Source organism: Anabrus simplex, chromosome 5 (genome assembly GCF_040414725.1).
Source record: "Anabrus simplex isolate iqAnaSimp1 chromosome 5, ASM4041472v1, whole genome shotgun sequence".
In the NCBI taxonomy this organism is placed as follows: Eukaryota; Metazoa; Arthropoda; class Insecta; order Orthoptera; family Tettigoniidae; genus Anabrus; species Anabrus simplex.
This window is the reverse complement of record NC_090269.1, coordinates 338,614,030-338,633,906: the sequence shown is the minus strand read 5'-3', so window position 1 is coordinate 338,633,906 and position 19,877 is coordinate 338,614,030. Positions and strand designations below refer to the sequence as shown.

The 19,877-nt window shown below is 38.6% G+C and overlaps 3 protein-coding genes across 12 annotated transcripts in view; 1 reads left to right on the top strand and 2 right to left on the bottom strand.

Moving 5' to 3' along the window:
• Positions 1-4,167, bottom strand: part of LOC136874080 (methyltransferase-like 26) — a 49,306-nt gene extending 45,139 nt beyond the window's left edge. Inside the window, exon 1 of one of the 6 annotated variants that reach the window (XM_067147616.2) lies at positions 4,057-4,167. Coding sequence is in view for 2 of the 6 variants with exons in the window: in XM_067147611.2 (XP_067003712.1) it covers positions 3,568-3,580 (13 nt within the window). In the remaining 4 variants the exon portion in view is untranslated. Of the gene's footprint in view, positions 1-3,567; positions 3,671-3,943; positions 4,022-4,056 lie in introns of those variants that run through there. The other 5 variants (XM_067147612.2, XM_067147614.2, XM_067147615.2 and 2 more) reach the window with 5 other exon arrangements.
• LOC136874079 (dnaJ homolog subfamily C member 21) lies at positions 996-4,046 on the bottom strand. Its single transcript, XM_067147610.2, has 2 exons — positions 3,944-4,046; positions 996-3,769 (listed from the first exon to the last, which is right to left on the bottom strand). The coding sequence occupies exon 2, from the start codon at positions 3,756-3,758 to the stop codon at positions 1,959-1,961; it is 1,800 nt and encodes a 599-aa protein (XP_067003711.2). The 5' UTR covers positions 3,759-3,769; positions 3,944-4,046; the 3' UTR covers positions 996-1,958.
• Positions 4,168-4,491: 324 nt separating the features above from the next.
• LOC136874078 (uncharacterized) overlaps positions 4,492-19,877 on the top strand; it is a 309,462-nt gene continuing 294,076 nt past the window's right edge. For 3 of the 5 annotated variants that reach the window (XM_067147608.2, XM_067147604.2, XM_067147605.2), the window contains exon 1: positions 4,492-4,687. In XM_067147608.2, the coding sequence (XP_067003709.2) occupies positions 4,683-4,687 (5 nt within the window). In that variant the 5' untranslated portion in view covers positions 4,492-4,682. Of the gene's footprint in view, positions 4,688-4,814; positions 5,089-19,877 lie in introns of those variants that run through there. The other 2 variants (XM_067147606.2, XM_067147607.2) reach the window with 2 other exon arrangements.

Below are 19,877 nucleotides of genomic sequence, written 5' to 3'. Positions count from 1 at the left end.
TCTGGTAGGGCCTACATGATATTTCTTGAGGTGGCAAACCTTGTGATGAAACCCATGTATGACAAAACAAGTTACTGAGTGTCTTAATTTTGTATCCACTATTTGTCTACTCCATCCTCAGTGACGTAAATTCATCCCATATTTCATATTTGTTTTAAATGGAAATATATTCATTTCTACCCCTAGCAAAAAAAAAAAAAAAAAGGTCACATTATTACAAATTCAGACATCAGATAGGCCTAAATAATTTATGAAATACCAATAATACTTCAACTTGAGAGCTTAGAGCATAAGATCAGGTGCTCAGCTTACCACACTAGACCGTTCATTGGTGCAAGGTCTTGTTGACAGGCAAGCTGCTTCCTTGTTGTGATGCAAGCCATAAGTATATAGAGAACCAAGAGAGTGCAGGAGCTGCCAGTACAGATGCAAGTATCATGGATTTGACATTCAACATCTGTATGTTACATAGTACAGTCAATTGTAGATTGCCACTAGCGATAAACAACTGGCATGTTCCTATGACAGAACTGTCAGGAATTTATAACAGAACAGCAGTCTGGCTCCATGGCTAAATGGTTAGCGCGCTGTCCTTTGGTCACAGGGGTCCTGGATTTGATTCCTGGCAGGGTCGGGAATTTTAACCATAATTGGTTAATTTTGCTGGCACGGGGCTGGGGGTATGTGTCGTCTTCAATATCATTTCATCCTCATCACGATGCGCAGGTCGCCTATGGGTGTCAAATCAAAAGACCTGCATCTGGCGAGCCGAACTTGTCCTTGAACACTCTTGATACTAAAAGCCATAAGCCATTTCATTTTTTTTCCAACAGAATAGCAATAAATTGGATATAATAATTTGGTACTACCAATAAGGTTCTTGCTGTAAGATATATTTTGAAGACCAAATGCAAAAAATAAATGGTACAAGGCATTTGCTGAAGAGGGATGTACGGCAGTCTAGTTGCACTTCACTACCGTACTGAAACAAGTGAAACAAGAACTAAAGTAGCCAAGTGGTGATTCTTCTTTTAGGCTTTGCTAGGGACCCACCAACCTGCTCCTAGACATAATCACACTTATACCGGCATAGAAAAATGAAAACTGACACTATGTAATTCTCCAAAATGCAACGAATTCCTGTGTTCCTGTTGGCTGGAGGACAGGTTCTATTGTCTCTGATAGAGCTTGCATAATGTGTGGTCCACTGTTGCCACATTCCACAAAAATAACGAAACATAAATTATGAAAGTGACATGTCAGATGTAATTGCAGTATCCGCAACATTACTATGGCATGTTCTTGTCACCAGTCAACACTGTCACAGGGATACTAGAGGCCTGTGCGTCACATGTTAGAATGAATCTTCTAATTTTGCAGTCCCTTAGCAAGTTATTCAAGTGAGAGTTAAGGAACAAGGCCAGAATTCGCCGGTACAGCTATGACGACATACTTACGGGACCCCCTGGGTAGTAGGGGCTTTCGAATGGGGACAAATCAAAAGTTTTAAACGTGAAATTAAAGGTGAAAGAGAGTATTTTTAAAAGAATTACCAGCTTGCCTGTTTCCTTCTCTGGAAACAAATTACCGGTATCCAATTATCAGAACAGTTCCAGAATAATTAACGGAAATTCCACAAAATGTTGAATTTCCAACATGTATAATGGTATCAAGCTCTACCATATAGGCTAAACAAGCTATTCTTTTAAGTATGTGCCTACTTCCTAAGTTGTTTGAAAATTATGTTTAATTTTTGATAAATGAATTTGCCTATCTAAATCAACAGTGCACACTTGCGTTATCATGGATAGGATTTACGGTCTAGCCTAACTCATAATTAATATAACCTTTCAAAAAATTGGTTATGTTTTCATGGTTTTAAATATTCAAATATTTTATAACAATTCTTTGCTTCAAACTGACATTTAAAAAATTCTAAACTAATCAAAGTTCTGAAGTCATTTCACTTTTCGAGATTTTGTTTTTCCTTTTTCCTCAGAGAAACTGATTTTACTAGTGGTCTTAGGAATATAAACAGAATGTCCAGTCTTCTTAAGGTGATCAAATAATTTATTCTTGGAAGGAAAAACAGACTGACAGGTCACACAACGAACATTCACATCTTTAGCACCATCAACAAACTCTTCTGCATCTTTCTTCCCCTTCTTTCGAGGTTCCTTCACCTTCTTTCCTTTCGACTTCTCATTTATTTTCTTACCATCAATACAACTGGTGTTGTTTCCATCACTTCTGTTATCATGAGTTAAATCTGTACAGTTACTTTCCACATTTGCATTATCTAAAACACTACTATCTAAAGAAAACTCTTCAACACCAACCACTTTAGTTCTTTCAGTCTGTTTCCTACGCTGCCTCTTTGACTGACTGGCAAGTAAATTCACTTGAGAATCAGAATCATCACTGTCAAGGATCAAGCTTGACCTCTTTACTGATTTCTTTTGCTTAACTTTTCTTTTTGATTTTGGCTGTAGATTTCCTATTTCACCTTCTGAAATTAGTGGAGAGTCAAAATCATCACTCTCATCAGGCATGAGGATTGTGCTTTTAACAGATTTCTTTTGCTTATTTTTTCTTTTAGATTTTGGTTGTGGGTTTTCCACTTCATCTTCAGTATTATCAGGAGAATCTGCAATACTAATATCACTACCCTTATCATCACATTCACTAAGAGAAAGAACACTGGTTGCAGCATTCAACTTCTCATCTTCACAAACCTGTTGCTTCAATAATTCCACATTTTCTTTGTGTTTTTTAGAATTTTCATGATTAGAAAATGCCTTATCTGTTTTAAAAACCTTGTTACATGCCACACAGTACAAACTATTGCCAGCTGTCTCATACATATCTTCATTTTCATCACTATCAGACTCTATTTCTGAAGAATTCTCACTCTCACCAAACTCTTGTGCCAAATTAGCTTCAATTTCTTTAAGTTCACGTTCCATATTGGAAAACTTGGACCACTCCGATTCCTTATACTCCTTTAAAGCATCCTGACGTTCTCTTAATTGTTGCTTTCTCTTTTCTTCAGCCTTCTTGATATTCTCAGCAGCTCTCTCTTCAAGAGCTTTAATGTGTGCTTGCACACGCTTATCCCTTTTACGAACAAAAGCTACAAGATTTCGCACTTCTTCATTTCGCTCCTTTCTGGCTTTATCTCGCACTTTCTTATTTTCCTTTTCTATCATACGCATCACTCGCCTGTTGGGAGCCTGTCTAATATCATATGGATCAAGCCATGCATATGACTTCTTAGTTGAGTAACTCTGCCAGTAAGCATAAAATGGGTGAACTACATCTTCATATGAACTTTGGGAATTCCCAAAACTTGGAACCTCAAAGTCACTGTCTTCAGTCGTCATATATTCCGAATCTTCAGCAGCAAGTTTATTGAAAACTTCTCTGTAGACGGCATAGAAACCTTTATCATCATCGCCATAACCCTTAAAACAGGATGATGTGAAATATGGGAATACATCAAGAGAATCATCTTTGTAATCTGATCCTAACCCCCCTTTAAGGATTGCTTCTCTATGTTTGTCATACCATGCTCGTTCATGCGTGTCACTAAGGACTTCGTACGCTTGTTGCACAATCTGGAACTGCTCCTTGGCTTCTTCGGAATTGTCCAAATTTTTATCAGGGTGCCATTTAAGGGCCAACTTCCGATAAGCTTTCTTCAAATCTTCATCATTAACATCTCTCGGTACTCCGAGAACTTCGTAATGACACTTCATCGTTGAAAAATCTGCAATTAGAATTTAAATTCGAAGTTGTAAAACGTGTCCTAATGCACAGTGTACACTGTCACAGAATTGAACTGGCCCAAATGAACGGAAATGTAATCAATAAAAAGAACGGCACATATACATTACGACTTAATGTCAACCTTGAATTTGTTGTCAGTATTAAAATATCTTACCTGACGATACGTGAGGAACCACAAAACTGTAAAATTCCTGTACGACCTAACCAAAACAACACTACAACCATTGATTAAAGCAATCAAACTCTTTGCAATCAAGCTTCGCTAACCGATTGTCATTTTCCTGAAGTTGAATGTCTATCAATCATGAGTGCCAATGGTAAGATACGAATTATTCTCTTTGATTGAATAAGGAATGTCATTCAAAGCAGTTATTTTGAAACTCTCCAATTGAAAGTAATCAGTTTAAAACTATATTCTAAACATTGCATAATTTCTTATTATCGAAAAAATATTCATGTTCCCTATTGACTTGCACCAAATACAGTCTCTACTGCTTGCACCACCCCTATAGATTTTGTGCGATACGCATTACTGCTATACTCAGTATAATGTGTACCTCATGAACCTTTAGTATAAATGTAGGGCTTTTATACATTATCATTCTACAGCAAAAAGAGGATTTTTTTTTTCATACTCATTTTATTCATCGTAATATCTTAAGACATGACATAAGGATTGGTACTTTCTGAACGAAGATCAAGACTACCTGAGGTGTGGTCTGGAATGTGTAGGAGATACTTTCATATTAACCTTTATTCAATGGAATGTGTCACTTTGGAGACGTTGGTTAGGGTTACTTATAGTATCACGATCATCTACATTTAGCCGCATTTATTCATGTGCTTGTATCTGTCGGTGTTAATTTGGCAGACATTTCCTACAGGAGAGGTAAATGAGGTACGAATATGATATTTTCGAATTAGTTGTAATGGTAAACAAATGACAGTTTCGATTGTGTTATTGACCAGGTTCGTTTTGGGTAGCCGTCAAACGTCATTTCCAAACATAACCTGTAAATAAAACGTAGAAGTTTGGAGTTTTCTTCGGAAACTATGTTAATTCTTTAATTCTCATGGACGTTGTTCGGATTTTTTTTTTTTCTGTTAGTTACAGATGATAACCTATTGCTCATTGAAAAGAAAATCGCTAAACGATTGTTGTGCTATGGAAATTGGAATCAAGAACCAGGGTGCAATTTTTTGATAGCAGTATTGTGCGCAGTAAATTTATTATTAAATTGATATTATACACATAATTTAAGACGCGTGCTTCTCATTAGCTCCAGTTCTTAGTAGATGGTATGTATATTAAATTGAGTAGAATTTTTTTGTCTGTCAGATTATGAAAGAAATTGGCGTAACTTGTGAGTATCCAAACACAAATAAAAACGGAACATTATGTTGAAATAAAGCGTATATCTCGAGCATGAACACATTTCGGTGTAAGAAAACTCACGGTACTTTATTGGCCTGTTGCCAGTACGGGCAAATCGTGATATAGGCAGAATCTCCTTTGGTATTAGTGTTTGTATATAAAGAGTGAAATTATAATAAGAGATTTAGCCGTTACTTACGGGTAGAAGTGAACATCTCTGTTGCGGAAGCTATGTGGTCTTGTCTTGACACAATGCTAGGATGATTTTCTCATCAGTTGAACTTCAGGATCGAACGTAGAATGAGTCTTAAATTAGCAAGAATGGCAATCTCTGGTAGTTATCTTTGAGTTTGTTGTCAACATTGTTCACCTTTGGAGACGCAAGATTGAAATAAGTTGAACATTACAAGATGTATTTTCTAAAGAGGATTACTTAAAAAAGAATAAACTTCTGCATGTTGAGAGTATCTTAGGGGAGAAAATTTGCTTAGTTTAAGGAAGATGGGTCCCATGTGATTTTTAACAATGAGGCTGGCCAAAAGCATGTTTGTTAACGTATGACTGATGGATTTTTTTTTTTTTTTAACTGGTGTTGGTGGTAAGGTAAATCCCTGCTATAGATTACCTACAGTTATGTCTTACACAATACAATATGATATTGTGAAGGACTATTTGGTGTAGCCTAAGTTATGAAAGACTTAAATTATTGCATTGCTTCACATTATTAAAACATGAAGGATTATTGTTTTAACACTGCAGTGGTCACACGTTCTACTATTGTAGAACAGGTCAATATCTTTTCCAGCCCTGAGCGGTTGGGAACACCTGTGGCCTTGAGGGGCAATGTACCATCCCCCCACACCCTTCCACATACCCCAGTGTTGTTTCGCGTGTCTAGCTGTCATGTGCTCAGCTTGAGCTGATCAACAATGTAGTGTTCTACTTTTGTAGATCGCGCGACCATTCATGTACCATTTGTGTTTCGTAATTCCCACGTGTATTTTTTTTCTCTCCATATCCTTTTTGACAATTGAGTGATTATATGCAATTGAAAATGTCGGAACGTGACAGGGAAGTGCGAATGTGGTTGGAGGAGGCAGAAAGTGATAATGAAAGAGTGCTTGGTGTTGAGGATGAAGACGAACTAGAGGAGGATTTTGTAGAAGAAACTGCAGAACACGGTGATACTGAGGACACACCAGGACCAATACTAGAAGAACAACGCGATGAAGAACCCGTGCCGACAGCCTGCTGTTGGAGCAACACATATAGATGCAACATCTATGTTTATGCGTGAGTTTTACATTGGTAGAGAAAATAGAGAAAGGAAAGAACCATCTCGCTGGTATCTAGAACCCTTAGTCCCACAAACTTCAAGAACACCCGGTTTCAACATATACCGCTTTTTCATAGGCCTGGGCCTCAAGGCAATGCAAAACATGCAACAAGTCCATTAGCGTCATTGTCGTGTCTTATCGATGATGAAATGATTCGACATGTAGTTTCATGCACAAACATATGTATGGATAAGAAATACATTTAGCAGGGATAGAGATGCTAAATATACAGATAAGTTGGAAATCAAATCTCTGCTAGGCATTATGAATATGTGTGGTGTTTTAAAATCAAGCAGGCGTAATGTGTTTGAGCTCTGGGACAATAGTTTGGGACTGGTTGTGAGGTGATCTATGTTACGATGAGTGAGCATCGATTCATATTCCTAATTCGATGTTTAAGATTTGATGACGTACGTGACAGAGAATAACGTAGAGCTCAGGATAAGTTAGGTGCTATTAGGCTAATTTTCGACAAATTCGTTTCAGACTCTGCTAATGTCTTCAAACCGTCTGATTATCTTACCATAGATGAACAGCTTGTGGCTTTTTGTGGAAAATGCCCATTTCGGCAATAGCATATATGCCAAAGACACCTGTCAAGTTAGGAATTAAGGTTTATGCCGTAGTGTCTTCAACTATTATACCACTAATCTAGAAGTGTAGGTAGGGCAACAGCCAGATGGCCCGTTTCGCAAGAGCAACAAGGTGTAAATGATCTCGTGTGTCGTCTAGTTGAACCGATAGTTGGGTCACACAGAAATATAACAGCAGATGATTTCTTCTCATCGATCCCTCTAGCTAGAATCCTTTTGCAAAAATCTCTGACTTACGTGGGGACTTTGAAGAAAAACTAAGCCGGAGATTCCTGAATGTTTTCTGCCGGGCAATGATAGGGAACCTAAAACCAGCCATTTTGGATTTCAAGACAAGTGTGCGCTTGTATCCTATGTTCAACAGAGAACAAGGCAGTGTGTGCTATATCAACCATGCACTACAACAAGGCAATTGATGGTGACACTGGAGATGAGAAGAAGCCTTGTATCTTCACAATATATAACCAGGCTAAGCATGGAGTGGACATTTCAGATAAAATGAGTAGACATTTTAACGTGTCCAGGAATTCCCGCAGGTGGCCGCTAATAATCTTTTTTCATGTTATGAATGTTGCGGGTGTGAGCACTATCAACATTTACAAAGCCAACAAGAATGATGCAGATATCAGTCTTAGGCAATTTCTGAAGGATTTGGCATTTGAACTGATGGCACCAGCAATAAGACACTGCGTCGCCATGGAAACCTTGCCAAAAGAGATATGACGAAGAGGAAAACTTTTGATTCATATCCCTGAGGAAGCTTCAGCGCCGAGAGTGCAAGCTGGTACAGTAGGAATATGTTTTCTCTGTGGCAGGCATCGCAATAAATCAACGAGGAAGACTTGTGAAACATGCCAGAGAAGGGTGTGCCCGGACCACCAGAAAGTCGTGTGTGATGACTGCTATGAATAGACACTTTCTGTAGCAAATCTTTGTTCCTCAAAGTGGCATTACAAAGAAAGATTAATTTTTTTAAATTTTGTATATCTTTGGACACTTTTCAGTTGTATTAAGTAAAAATAATGCTGATATGACGCTTACAAAAACACTCGTAGGTTATTTATTTAATTATGTTTTTATAAAAATAAAAAATTTTAAGTCATAACATGGGTTTTATATCGTGTATTTTACACACCTAAGTCCAAAATAATTGATAAAGTTATTTTAACAAGTGTAAAAAAAAGAAAAAAGTAACCTATGTTCTACAATAGTAGAATGCGCGACCATTCAAGTAACACTATGAGGCGCGACCACTGCAGTGTTAAGGAACTAAGGTAAAGGTACCTATAGATGACACTGTTAAGAGAAAAAAATGGCAAAATGAGAACTGTGCTAACATATAATGCTATTTTATTGAACAAGAAACTAGCTTAAGTGCCTTGGACTAACCTCTGCTGGAATATGAGTGTAGTTTTCCATTTTCTTCATATGACTATTGATAATTACATTGATAATTACGTTTAGCATAAGCCCCTCAAGTCAAGATTCCCAATAGATGACATACATCTTGGCCCAGTAGGTGACATATTTTAAAACATACAAAAACATTTAATCTAGATCAATATTACAAGGAAGTACATTTCTAATAGTGCTAGTCAAGGAAAACACTTGCTAGTACTGTACTTAAAAAATACAAAAAGTCAGTCTCAAAAGTAAAAATAAACGAATGCAATCAGACTTGAAGGTTAAAAAAGGTGATGGAATAAGTCTTCAAATTAAAAAACTATGAGATCAGTCTTTGGAATAAAAATGCAATGAAATCAGTCTTCAAAGTTTTAAAAATTAAAGGCATACAAACAATGTAATCAAATGACTTTATACATTGTCACCCTAGGAACTCCCTTGGATGCTACCATCATAGAACTCTCATTTCTTACTTTTTCTATGATATTAGCCATGGTCCTTTGTGAATAATTTAATTTTTTTTTTCTTTTTCATTTTGAATCTAGGGATGGAAAAAATAATGACATATGGCTTTTAGTGCCAGGAGTGTCCGAGGACAAGTTTGGTTCGCCTGATGCAGGTCTTTTGAATTGACTCCCGTAGGCGACCTGCGCATTGTGATGAGGATGAAATTATGAAGATGGCACATACACCCAGCCTCCGTGTCAGCGAAATTGACCAATTATGGTTAAAATTCCCGACCCTGCCACGAATCGAACCCGGGACCCCTGTGACCAAAGGCCAGCATGCTAACCTTTTAGCCATGGAGCCGGACTAGGGATAAGAAAAGAACAAGAAATTGTAAAATGAATCGAGCCAGTACCTGACACCTTGGACACCAATGGCTGACACCCCCTGTCAACTACTGGTTATGGAAGTCAAATTATAATGAAATTAACATGGTTTACCATGTATGTTAAAAAATAACAGCTTTTAACATAGCCAACTCTCTTGCAGAACAAAATCCCAATGCCTGACACCCCTGTCAACCATCGGGCCTGTGGGGTTCAGTAAGACTGATAGATGACACCCATAACAACATATGCAATTTAAGATTAATCTTTTCAACTAAAGCATATACATAGTGTAGAACCCTGAACCCATTTTACAGTAAGAAACTTCACCTTCCTACATAAAACAAGTTGTATAAGACAATAAACTTCTAACTTATTCTTAAAAAATGTGTCTAGGAGTGAAATATTGAGTCATACATTCATAAGTCTTTCAAAGATCTGTTTCGCATGAAAACAAATACACCACTGATCCTAGGGATCAGTTCAGGTAGTCAAGTAAGGGTCACCAATGTTGCCAGTACTTGCACTACCTCCTGGGAATGTGGAAATTCCTTAATGTTATGACGTTTAGACTGAGTGTCGCCTATTAGTATTGCCAGGCAAGGGTGTCATCTATTGGTACATTTACCTTAACCCTATGGTGTAAGAGTAGTATGTCTGCCTCGTTCTTGAAGACCCTGGGTTTGGTTCCCAGCTTGTTCAAAGATTTTAATTCTGGACTGAGGGCTGCAACATTTGATGATTTTCAACGAACATAAGTTATTTGTGAAATTGTTGCCACTCTTTTCCTTTCTGGTATCAGTATTGTCAAATCAGACATAGCTTTGGAGCCTCTTAAACTGCTTCATTAATGTACCTCGAGCAGTTGGCTATGCAGTGTGTGTCATGTACTTCCATCATCATCATTTACCTTTATCCAGCTGTAGCCGGGTAGGGGCAAATATGGTTCCTCTCCACTTTCTTTGGTCTTTCCACCACTCCTCCTCCAACACTGTGTCCCAGTTCAGGTTTCTTTCTATAATACTGCGTTGAATTGTATCCTTCCATCTCAATCGTGGTCGTCCACGGCCTCTCCTTCCTTGGATTTGCATTTCCATCACCTTTTTTGGCATTCTTTCGCCACTCATTCACTTTATGTGCCCAAACCATCTTAGTCGGCTCTTCTCTATTCTATCATTCATTTTTTCCACTCCAATTTCTTCTCGGATTTTCTCATTCCTTATTTTGTCTCTTCTACTCTTCTGTATCATACTCCTCAAGAACTTCATTTCGGCTGCCTGTATTCGACTCTCATCCTTCTTTGTCATTGTCCAAGTTTCTGCTCCGTAAGTTGTTATGGGTACGTAATACATCTTGTACATAGTATCCTTTGCTTTCATTGGCACATCTTTGTCCCATAACATGTTTCTTACGCTATGATAGAAACAACTTCCAGCTTGAATCCTCTTATTAATCTCAGCATCCAGTCGAGCATTCTCCATTAATTCACTCCCCAGGTATTTGAAAGTTTCCACTACTTCGAGGGGCTTGTCTGCAAGTCTAATCTGACCTTTCCCTTCTTTCTCCCCTCTAGTCATAACAAGAGTTTTACTCTTTTCTACACTTATTTTCAATCCACATTCTTAGATCTTCCCATTCACCACATTCAGCTGTTCTTGAACCTTCCTGTCGTCTTCTCCCCAAATCACATTATCTGCAAATATCATGTCATTTCTCTTCCTCCATATGCTGCTTTGGCTGTTCTCATGATGTCATCGATTAGTATTGTAAACAGGATTGGTGATAGAACACTTCCCTGTTTCTGCCCACTAGTTATTTTGAACCAACTTGTGTTTGCACGCAACTACAACACTCCTTATACAATGCCATGATCATTTTTATTAATCCCTGTCCAATTCCTTTTTGCACCAGACTGTCCCAAACGTTAGTCCTGGGGACACTGTCATATGCCTTTTCAATGTCAATGAAAGTCATCACCATATCATTCCCGTACTCCCATTGCTTTTCCATTAGTTGTCTCATAATGAAAATGGGCACTATTGTTGACCTTCCACTTCTGAAACCAAACTGATTTTCCTGTATCTGATTCTCAACCCTCAACCTTATTCTACTTTTCAGTATCCTTTCCATTATCTTAGCAACATGGAATATTAAGAGTAATTCCCCTGTAGTTCCTCAAAACTTTCTTATCTCTTTTCTTGAAAATTGGGATGATTATTACTTTTTGCCAATCCTCAGGGACCTCCTTATTTTCCCAGACATTCCTGAGAACCCGATATGTCCACTGCAGGCCTACAGCTCCAGCTGCCTTTATCATCTCCACTGAAATTTCATCTATTCCAGCAGATTTTCCATTCTTCATCTTTCTTACTGCCATTTCAATTTCATTCATTGTAATTTCTTTATCCTTTTCTTCATCAACTAATTGCCTTTCCTGGTCGTCCATTGAATGACTGTCATCAGTTCTTATGTTCAGCAGCTTCTGAAAAGGTTCTCTCCATCTATTTCTTATTTCTTCTGGCTTTGTTAATATTATGCTGCCTTCATCCTTCACAAATCTGGTGTTTACTTGATCTCTCTTTTTGTTTCTTAAGATACCACACAGTAATTTCTTGCTGCCCTGCATATCATCTCTCAATTTGTGTGAATAAGGCCCAACTTTTCCTCTTTTCTTCCTCCACTACTTTCTTGGCCAAATTCTTTGCCTCCACATATTTTCTTCTACTTTCTTCAGTGTTAGATGTTTTCCATGCTTTCCACGCCATGTTCTTTTCCTTCACTTTAATCTTTACCCTATCATTCCACCAGTGTGTCTCTTTGTCTTTCACATTTCCGGATGTTCTACCACATACCTTTTCTGCACATCCAACCAGTGTTTCCTTAAATCTTTTCCATTCATCTTCAACATTCCCCACCTCCATCCTGGGTACCAAGGGTATTATTTCCCTTTGAAATTCTTCTTGTATGCTTTTCTCCTTCAACTTCCATACTTTAATTCTTTTCTCTCTTCTTAATGGGGGGGTTTTCAATCTCTCCGACTTTCAATTTTCCTATCACAACTCTGTGATCTCCACCAAAGGCTTCTTAAGGCATGACTGTTACATCTAAAAGGTTCTTCCGGTGTTCTTTCTCTATGATTATATAATCAATCATGGTCTTTGTTCGTCTGTCTCCCCAACCATACCTTGTAATCTTCTGACTGTTCTTCTTCCTAAACCAGGTGTTTCCAACAATCATTTGATTCCTCCTGCAAAAATCCACCAACAACTCGCCTTCTGGATTTACATTTCCATTTCCAAAGGGCCCTACAACATCTTTCCTTGTCTTTCTATTCCAACTTGTGCATTTAGATCTCCCATCAATAGCACTTATCTTCTGTCTCTCCACTTCCTCTAAGAAGTCCTCTAGATGCTCATCTATGCAACCAGTTTGTGGGGCATACAACTGAAATAGATCTTTCACGCCATTTTCAAACTGGAGTCTCATCATCATCATCATCATCATCATCATATCGCTGACGTATTTTGTATATTCCACATATTCTTGGATTTCTTTTCTAAGTATGATAGCCACTCCATTTTTCGCTTCAGGTCCTCCACTGTAATACAGCCTGTATCCTTCTCTCAGAGGAATCTACCTTGTACCCCTCTTCTTGGTCTCGCACCGTCCAAGTATGGCTATATCTTTTTCTGTCATGAAGTCAACCAGTTCTTCTGTCTTTCCCGTCAGTGTCGGTACATTTACTGTTGCAATCTTGATGTAGTTTGGTGCTGGTTGCCCATTTATCACAGCTCCCCCAGCACTTGAAGAGCTGCGCGTCGCTTCTAGCAGGGGGCGCCCTAACCTTTTCCGAGGCACCATATCTGCTTTGTCCATATAGGCTATTGTTACAATGGGCTCGCCACACACAGAGGCATTTTATACCTACTGCCAGGTTCAAAATTAGGCCGCCCCTAACATGGAGACAGACGCCTTTCGTAGCCGCTCCTCTGGAGTACAGACGCTACGGGTTTGCCCCTTCCGTCATCTCCACCGTACTGAAGTCCACCTTCTCCGCCGTAGATGCCGTTGAGGACTTCACTCGTAACCCTGAGCTGGGACCCATACCAGATGTTACACACCGGGTCATTGTGCTCTGGGACTCACATAGGCAGGGGTGCCACTCCCTGGGTAGGGCTGCCTCCGAAGAGGGTCCCTACCTGCTACCTGCATGTCATGTACTTATGAGTTTGAATTTGGGAGATGGAGGGTTTGAAGCCAATTGTTGGTAACCCTGAAGATTGTTTTCTATGGTTTACTATTTTCACACCAGGCAAATGCTGGAGCTGTACCTTAATTAAAGCCGTGGTTGCCTCCTTCCCAGTCTTTAGCTCTGTCTTCCGGATGTAGGCTCCAGTTGTTACCAAATATCTCTCTGTGTTGGTACAGTGTAAAACAAATGTCTTCTTCTTTCAAAAGACTGAGCCTTGCCTTTGCAACTGTAGTTTTCTTTTGTCAACAGTCCTTTTCATCTCCAAGTAGGAGGAACACCCAATCTCGCTGACCGTATTATATTTTTTAAAATAAGATATTGTAACGTGTTGGCAGGGTAAATAAATAAATGAGTACAAAACCTGGTAGCATCCTATTTCTAAGATTTATTAACTAAGCACTACAATTACACATTTACACACGCACACATACGATTGCCGAGCTTACAACTTACACAAGTACACTTACACGGTTCGCGCTCTCTCTCTTCGTTTCTCATGTTCCATCTACAATGACACACGCAGAGAGTCTTCCATTATTTACACTACACTCACTCAGTCACACTCGTTAGCGCTGTCACGGCCCACAGCCTACACCTCAGTCCCTATAATATTGTACATCTTCTTATTCAGTCTCGCAGCTCGGGGTAGTTTCCGCTGTCCACTCAATCCGTCAAACTCCGTTCGCAGTCTGCAAACGTCGGCACCCAGTGTTCTCTTTGCGCTGCTCCAGAACCCCCAAGGTTCTTCTACAGCAGGCGGCTGCAAGAGACTCACACATACGACGTCAGGGAAACGGGAATGGGTTCTCGGCTCCAACAGGCAGATATTCCATCAGGCTGACACCTCGGCCCAGGCTATCACTGACTGCGCTCTTCGCTAACTCACACCAGCAAACTCACTCTCACTAACTCCAGGCAAGTCGTTCCTTTCTTATATACCCGCGCTTGGCCCTTCTAGAACACTCCGGAAGCTAGATAGATCCAGGAACCTCGCGAGATGGAAGACTCCTGATTAATCATAGAGTAATTTCCATAGTCTGATTAATCATAGAGTAATTTCCATAGTCTTCTCTAAGAGCCTGCCTTCAGAATTATTTTGTAAAAGAGTATCGTGCCTAAGTATGTGTCCAATGAGATTTACTTTGGGGTTTCCTATTACTTTAAGTAGGCCTAGCTGTCTTTCCTATTTCTTGCAGAACCATCTTATTGCTCTTGCTGTTAGTTCATGTTAAACAGTTTTATCTTTATTAAATAAAAAAAAAACTGTTTAAGCTCTAAATTTATTTCTTATGCACTCAATCCTCAACTTTGTTAAAAGTTAAATTCAATGCAGAATTAACTGTGTTCTTATAGAACTTTATAATTACGGTTACTTACTATCAAGCATTTTTCCTCGCTTCAACGTAATTTAAGAAGGCAGCAGACTTATCACAAAAGATTAACAACAAACTAGCGACTTTAAAATTAATTTGAACTCCACTTGGTGTAATCAGTAACACTTTTCTTCGTTATTATTCTAAAGATTAAGCTGTTTAAGCTCCAAGCTTATTTCTTATAGGGCACCTTTTAAGAAGGTTCAATTCAACGCAGCAATAATTGTTCTTTTAGAACTACTAATGTGCAACTTGTTACCACATTTTTAGACAAAGACATTCATAAAAGTATATAAATTAGGACTGTTTGTAAGGCTTTATAAAGGCTTTATTATAGGAATATTTTAACTAGTGTCATCCCTCTCACTCTTTTTTTGACACATGTACTTACATCATTCCTCACATTTACAATTTGTAATTTTTCTTAAACTACAATTAAGATCAATCAGGTTCCTGATTTTTTATCTTTCAGGTTTGAGATTAAGGCTGAAGATGCCCTTCATAAGTTTTAATTCTTAATTAAAATTACTCTATGTATTGAATAGGAGGAATTTAATAAACATTAATATTTCTTTGTCTTTAAAGTACAATTCAATATGGACCAAAATATGAGAATTATAATGTGTAAGTGGTATGTTTCGAGCTGTCGGTGGAGGGGTGGCGTGGAATGACATCAGCAGGTGTATAAGTTTGAGTGGTGTCTTTAAAAGTAGGAAAGACACAATATGAAGATAAATTCAAGAGGACAAATTGGGGCAAATATTCGTTTATGGGAAGAGGAGTTAGGGATTGGAGTAACTTACCAAGGGAGATGTTCAGTAAATTTCCAGTTTCTTTGCAATAATTTAAGAAAAGGCTAGGAAAACAGATAGGGAATCTGCCACCTGGGGGGACTGCCCTAAATGCAGATCAGTAGTGATTGATTTTTTCTATGAAAAAATTACTGTAACCTTTGAATTTAGTGATTGAGCAAATGATGTTCAGTTAATTTCTAAGGTCTTTCTTAGACGTACGTAATTTAAATGCTCGATAAACTAGGCTATTGTAAGTTGCACGTTGTGAGCCTGCGGATGTAAACGAGTCGTGGCGGATATTAGAAGCTGTTTGCATGGGTTTTCTGAATCTTATAGGTTAAAGAAGTTGGGTGTCTGAAAATGGTCAAATATAAAAAAAAAATTCTCATTCTCGAATCCAAGCTTAAACTTGATGTGAGAATCAATGTTGTTAAGGCTGAGAAGGGTGGAAGCAGCATCTGTTGTTCTTTCTTCCATAATTGCTAAAGTATTGTCCACATATCTCACCCAAAAGGGGATATTGGTAAAATTGTTGTCCATTTTAGTGTGTTCTGAAAAGTCCAGTTGGTTGTAAACAATAATTTTTTCACTTTCGACAACACCATCTATCAGCAGGACAGTTTGGCGATGGGCTTGCCGGCCTCAGGCATCTTGTGATACAAATTCTTATAATTTTGTTGAATATCACCTATTCAATACAATAATAAGGTAATAAGAACTTACATATTTATTAAATTGTTAAGATGGTACATGTTTCGCTCCTTTTTTTTGTGAGCATCATCAACCCATTATCATTTACTTAAGGTTATATAAGATCATTCAGGACAAATATTTCATGTTCCCTAGGGGAATCAACATCTATATCATCTGATGGCCAGGCAGGCATCAATTTTTGGAAGTGAGACATAGTTTCTCATAGTGCATTGGCACTGCTGGTGGCTTCAAGTAGCCTATGCAGTGGCCTCCACGGTATGCACTAGCCTTGCGTCTTGGTAGGTGTGCTAAGTACCAACTGATGAGCCCAACTTAGCACACAAGGGCGAAACGCAGGCAACCAAGAATGAGTTAGCTGGAAAATTTATAATGTCCAATAACGGACCATTATATTGGTATTATGAAAATATTAATCGATGGCTGAATGAACCAGACAGTGAGGTACCTCAAAATCATTATGGAGGGAGTGATCCGTGCGGACACTGATGGGACATTTCTTTGCGCGGCCACCGGAGTGTTAACATTTAGCCTCACATCAAGTTTACGCTTGAATCCGAAAATGATAAAACTGAAATTTTTTAAAGATTAGATTTGACCATTTTCAGACACCCAACCTCTTTAACCTATAAGATCGTCAGAAAACCCACGCGAACAGCTTCTACTATTTGCCACAACTCTTTGCATCTGCAGGCTTACAAACATACAGCTTACAATAGTCAACGCTTCATCATTTTCTACTTTTACCTTGAATAAAGAGGTTTATAAAGTCACGAATATTTTCAAGAAACACAACAAAAAAATAGCTTTTAAAACCAACAGTAAGAATAGTTTCTCAAAATCAGGGTTTTATAGACTCAAATGTTATAGTTGCAGTTCTTCGTATGTGGGACAGACCGGACAAAGTTTCAATATTAGATATTTAGAACAAATACATGCTTTAAAAACACAACAAATTCTTGGCAGCTGGGCAACGTATGTATGATTACAAACACAGTTTAACTAACATAGAACAGACATGGAAATCCTTGAGATAATAAAAAAAGGACCTCTCCTCAACATAACGGAAAATTATTTTATACATTTAGACTAGTACTTCAACTCAAACTATAATCTCAGTGATATTTCAGAGAAACCAAATAGTTTATTTGACCTTCTCAATAACACTTTTAAAAATGTTAATTCAGTAAACCAAAGCTCGATCTTTTGTTCCCTTCATATTACATTTCCGCAACAGTTACCCCAATTCCCTCACCACCGGGCGAGTTGGCCGTGCGGTTAGGGTCGCACAGCTGTGAGCTTGCATCTAGGAGATAGTGGGTTCGAATCCCACTGTCGGCAGCCCTGAAGATGGTTTTCCGTGGTTTCCCATTTTCACACCAGGCAAATGCTGGGGCTGTACCTTAATTAAGACCACGGCCGCTTCCTTCCCACTCCTAGGCCTTTCCTGTCCTATCGTGGACATGAGACCTATCTGTGTCGGTTCGACGTAAAGCAAATAGCAAAAAAAAAGAATATTCCCTCGTCCCTCAGCCCCGCCTTAAGATTGCCTTTCCCCCTCCCCATCTCCGCTCTTCCGCCCACCTTACCCCGCCTCCCTTCCTAGCCTCATTCATACTTCTCTCCACGTCAGTCCCTCATTGCCCGTCAAGCACTATGCTGTACAAGGTGAGTCATATACTACTTACGCTTTTCATTCAGCCTCTAGAGATCCTTGAACTAGTTTGGATCTCATTATTTATGAGGTCAATGGTTTCGCGTTCATCATCATAATCATCAGTGTCCCACTCCAGTCGCCCGGGTGTGGTTAACAAGCCTCCTCCACTCATTTCCGTCCTTCCACTTTTCCTGCTCCATTACTTCCGCCACATCCAATCCAGCTTCTCTAATGTCCTTCCAAATCTGATCCATCCACCTTCTTCTCGGTCTTCCAACTGGTCTCTTTCCCTTAACTTCTTTTTGAAATTCCCTTCTTGCTACCCGTTCCTTTCCCATTCGTTTTACATGTCCGAACCATCTCAGTCTTGTTTTCTGTATGTTCTGGACTAACGGTTCTATATTTAGCTCTTCTGATTTTAATATTTTGAATTCTATCTCTTCTTGTCTTTTTAACCGATGTTCTTAAAAATGTAATTTCTACTGCTTGGATCTTACTATCTTGTCTCTTATTAGTTACCAGCATTTCTAATGCATATGTTACAATTGGTATGAAATACTGTTAATGTTAATTTCATTCTCTTGGATACTTTGTCATCCCATAAAAGCTCTCTGACTTGATATGGTTGTGGCATCGTACACAACCATTAACCTGGCTCAAGGGAGATAGGATCATCTTCCCTATCCTTCACTTGAGTAATTCTTGTCTGGCGCATCCATGTTGCGGGGGTGGGTATCCTCCACATCAGTAGGCCGGTGTAAAGGAGAGCTAAGTTCAGGCAGATGAGTAAATTTGTACTTGCTTTCAACTACAATACAAGCCTCGGATGGTTCCGCATTGAACTGGAAATTCCTACCACACATGACTTAGAACCATTCTGACCTTCATATGCAACCTTTGCCACCTCAAGAAGCACTGCATCTTCGACTTCAACAGCTTCATGGACTCTAATTTTATTCATATTCTGTGCATAATTGCACTCCACATATGTATTTTATTATAATGTTGATTGAATTCCATTTTCTTCGGCATCAAGAATAATTATCTTAAAACATTTTAATGGCCTTCAAGTGCCCCATTCTAATGTATTATGCACATGGCCAAGTTTTAACTTCACTGTGACCATCCCTCACAGACAATTTTAATCTTTTTGATTGATCATTGTAATCCACACATGTTTGTCCATTGTTTTTGGACTTTTTAATCCCTTGTATAATTTGTGTCTTTGGCTGATGATGACCCAGATCTGGAGTCAAAACTAGTACCATGTATAAGCAACCTGTAATGTAACTCGCATTACAGAACCTATGTATTGAAAAGGTGGAACCAATAGAATATAATAAATTTTTAATGTTTTCAATTGAACAGAGCGAATAGGTAGAAACCTTCATTTTCTTTCCGTCATATCCTTTATTTAATGAGTTTTAATAACCGTAGCCTATATTTTGATTTTGATGTGTTAGTTTGTTTTAAAATATCCTTGAATTGTGGTATTCTTTTTATAATTATTAACCGTTTTACTTATGACTTATGGGAACACGTCTACAGTAAAAGATAAGCTAATGGGAAGGTGCGTCTACAGACTCCCGTTCCTCCCACCAGCTCACAGTATCACACCCAGTGCTGTGGCATGCTGTTTTGCGCTCTTTTTTGTCTGGAAGAAATGTACTGGAGAAAGATGATGCAAAATTACATTTGCTGTTATCTTTGTAATACACTTTACAGTAGTCTCTCTCTAATCTCAATCTCGGAAATTTCA

Coding starts and splice junctions, on each gene's coding strand:
- LOC136874079 (XM_067147610.2), bottom strand. CDS start 3,758: ATGAAGTGTCATTACGAAGTTCTCGGAGTACCGAGAGATGTTAATGAT.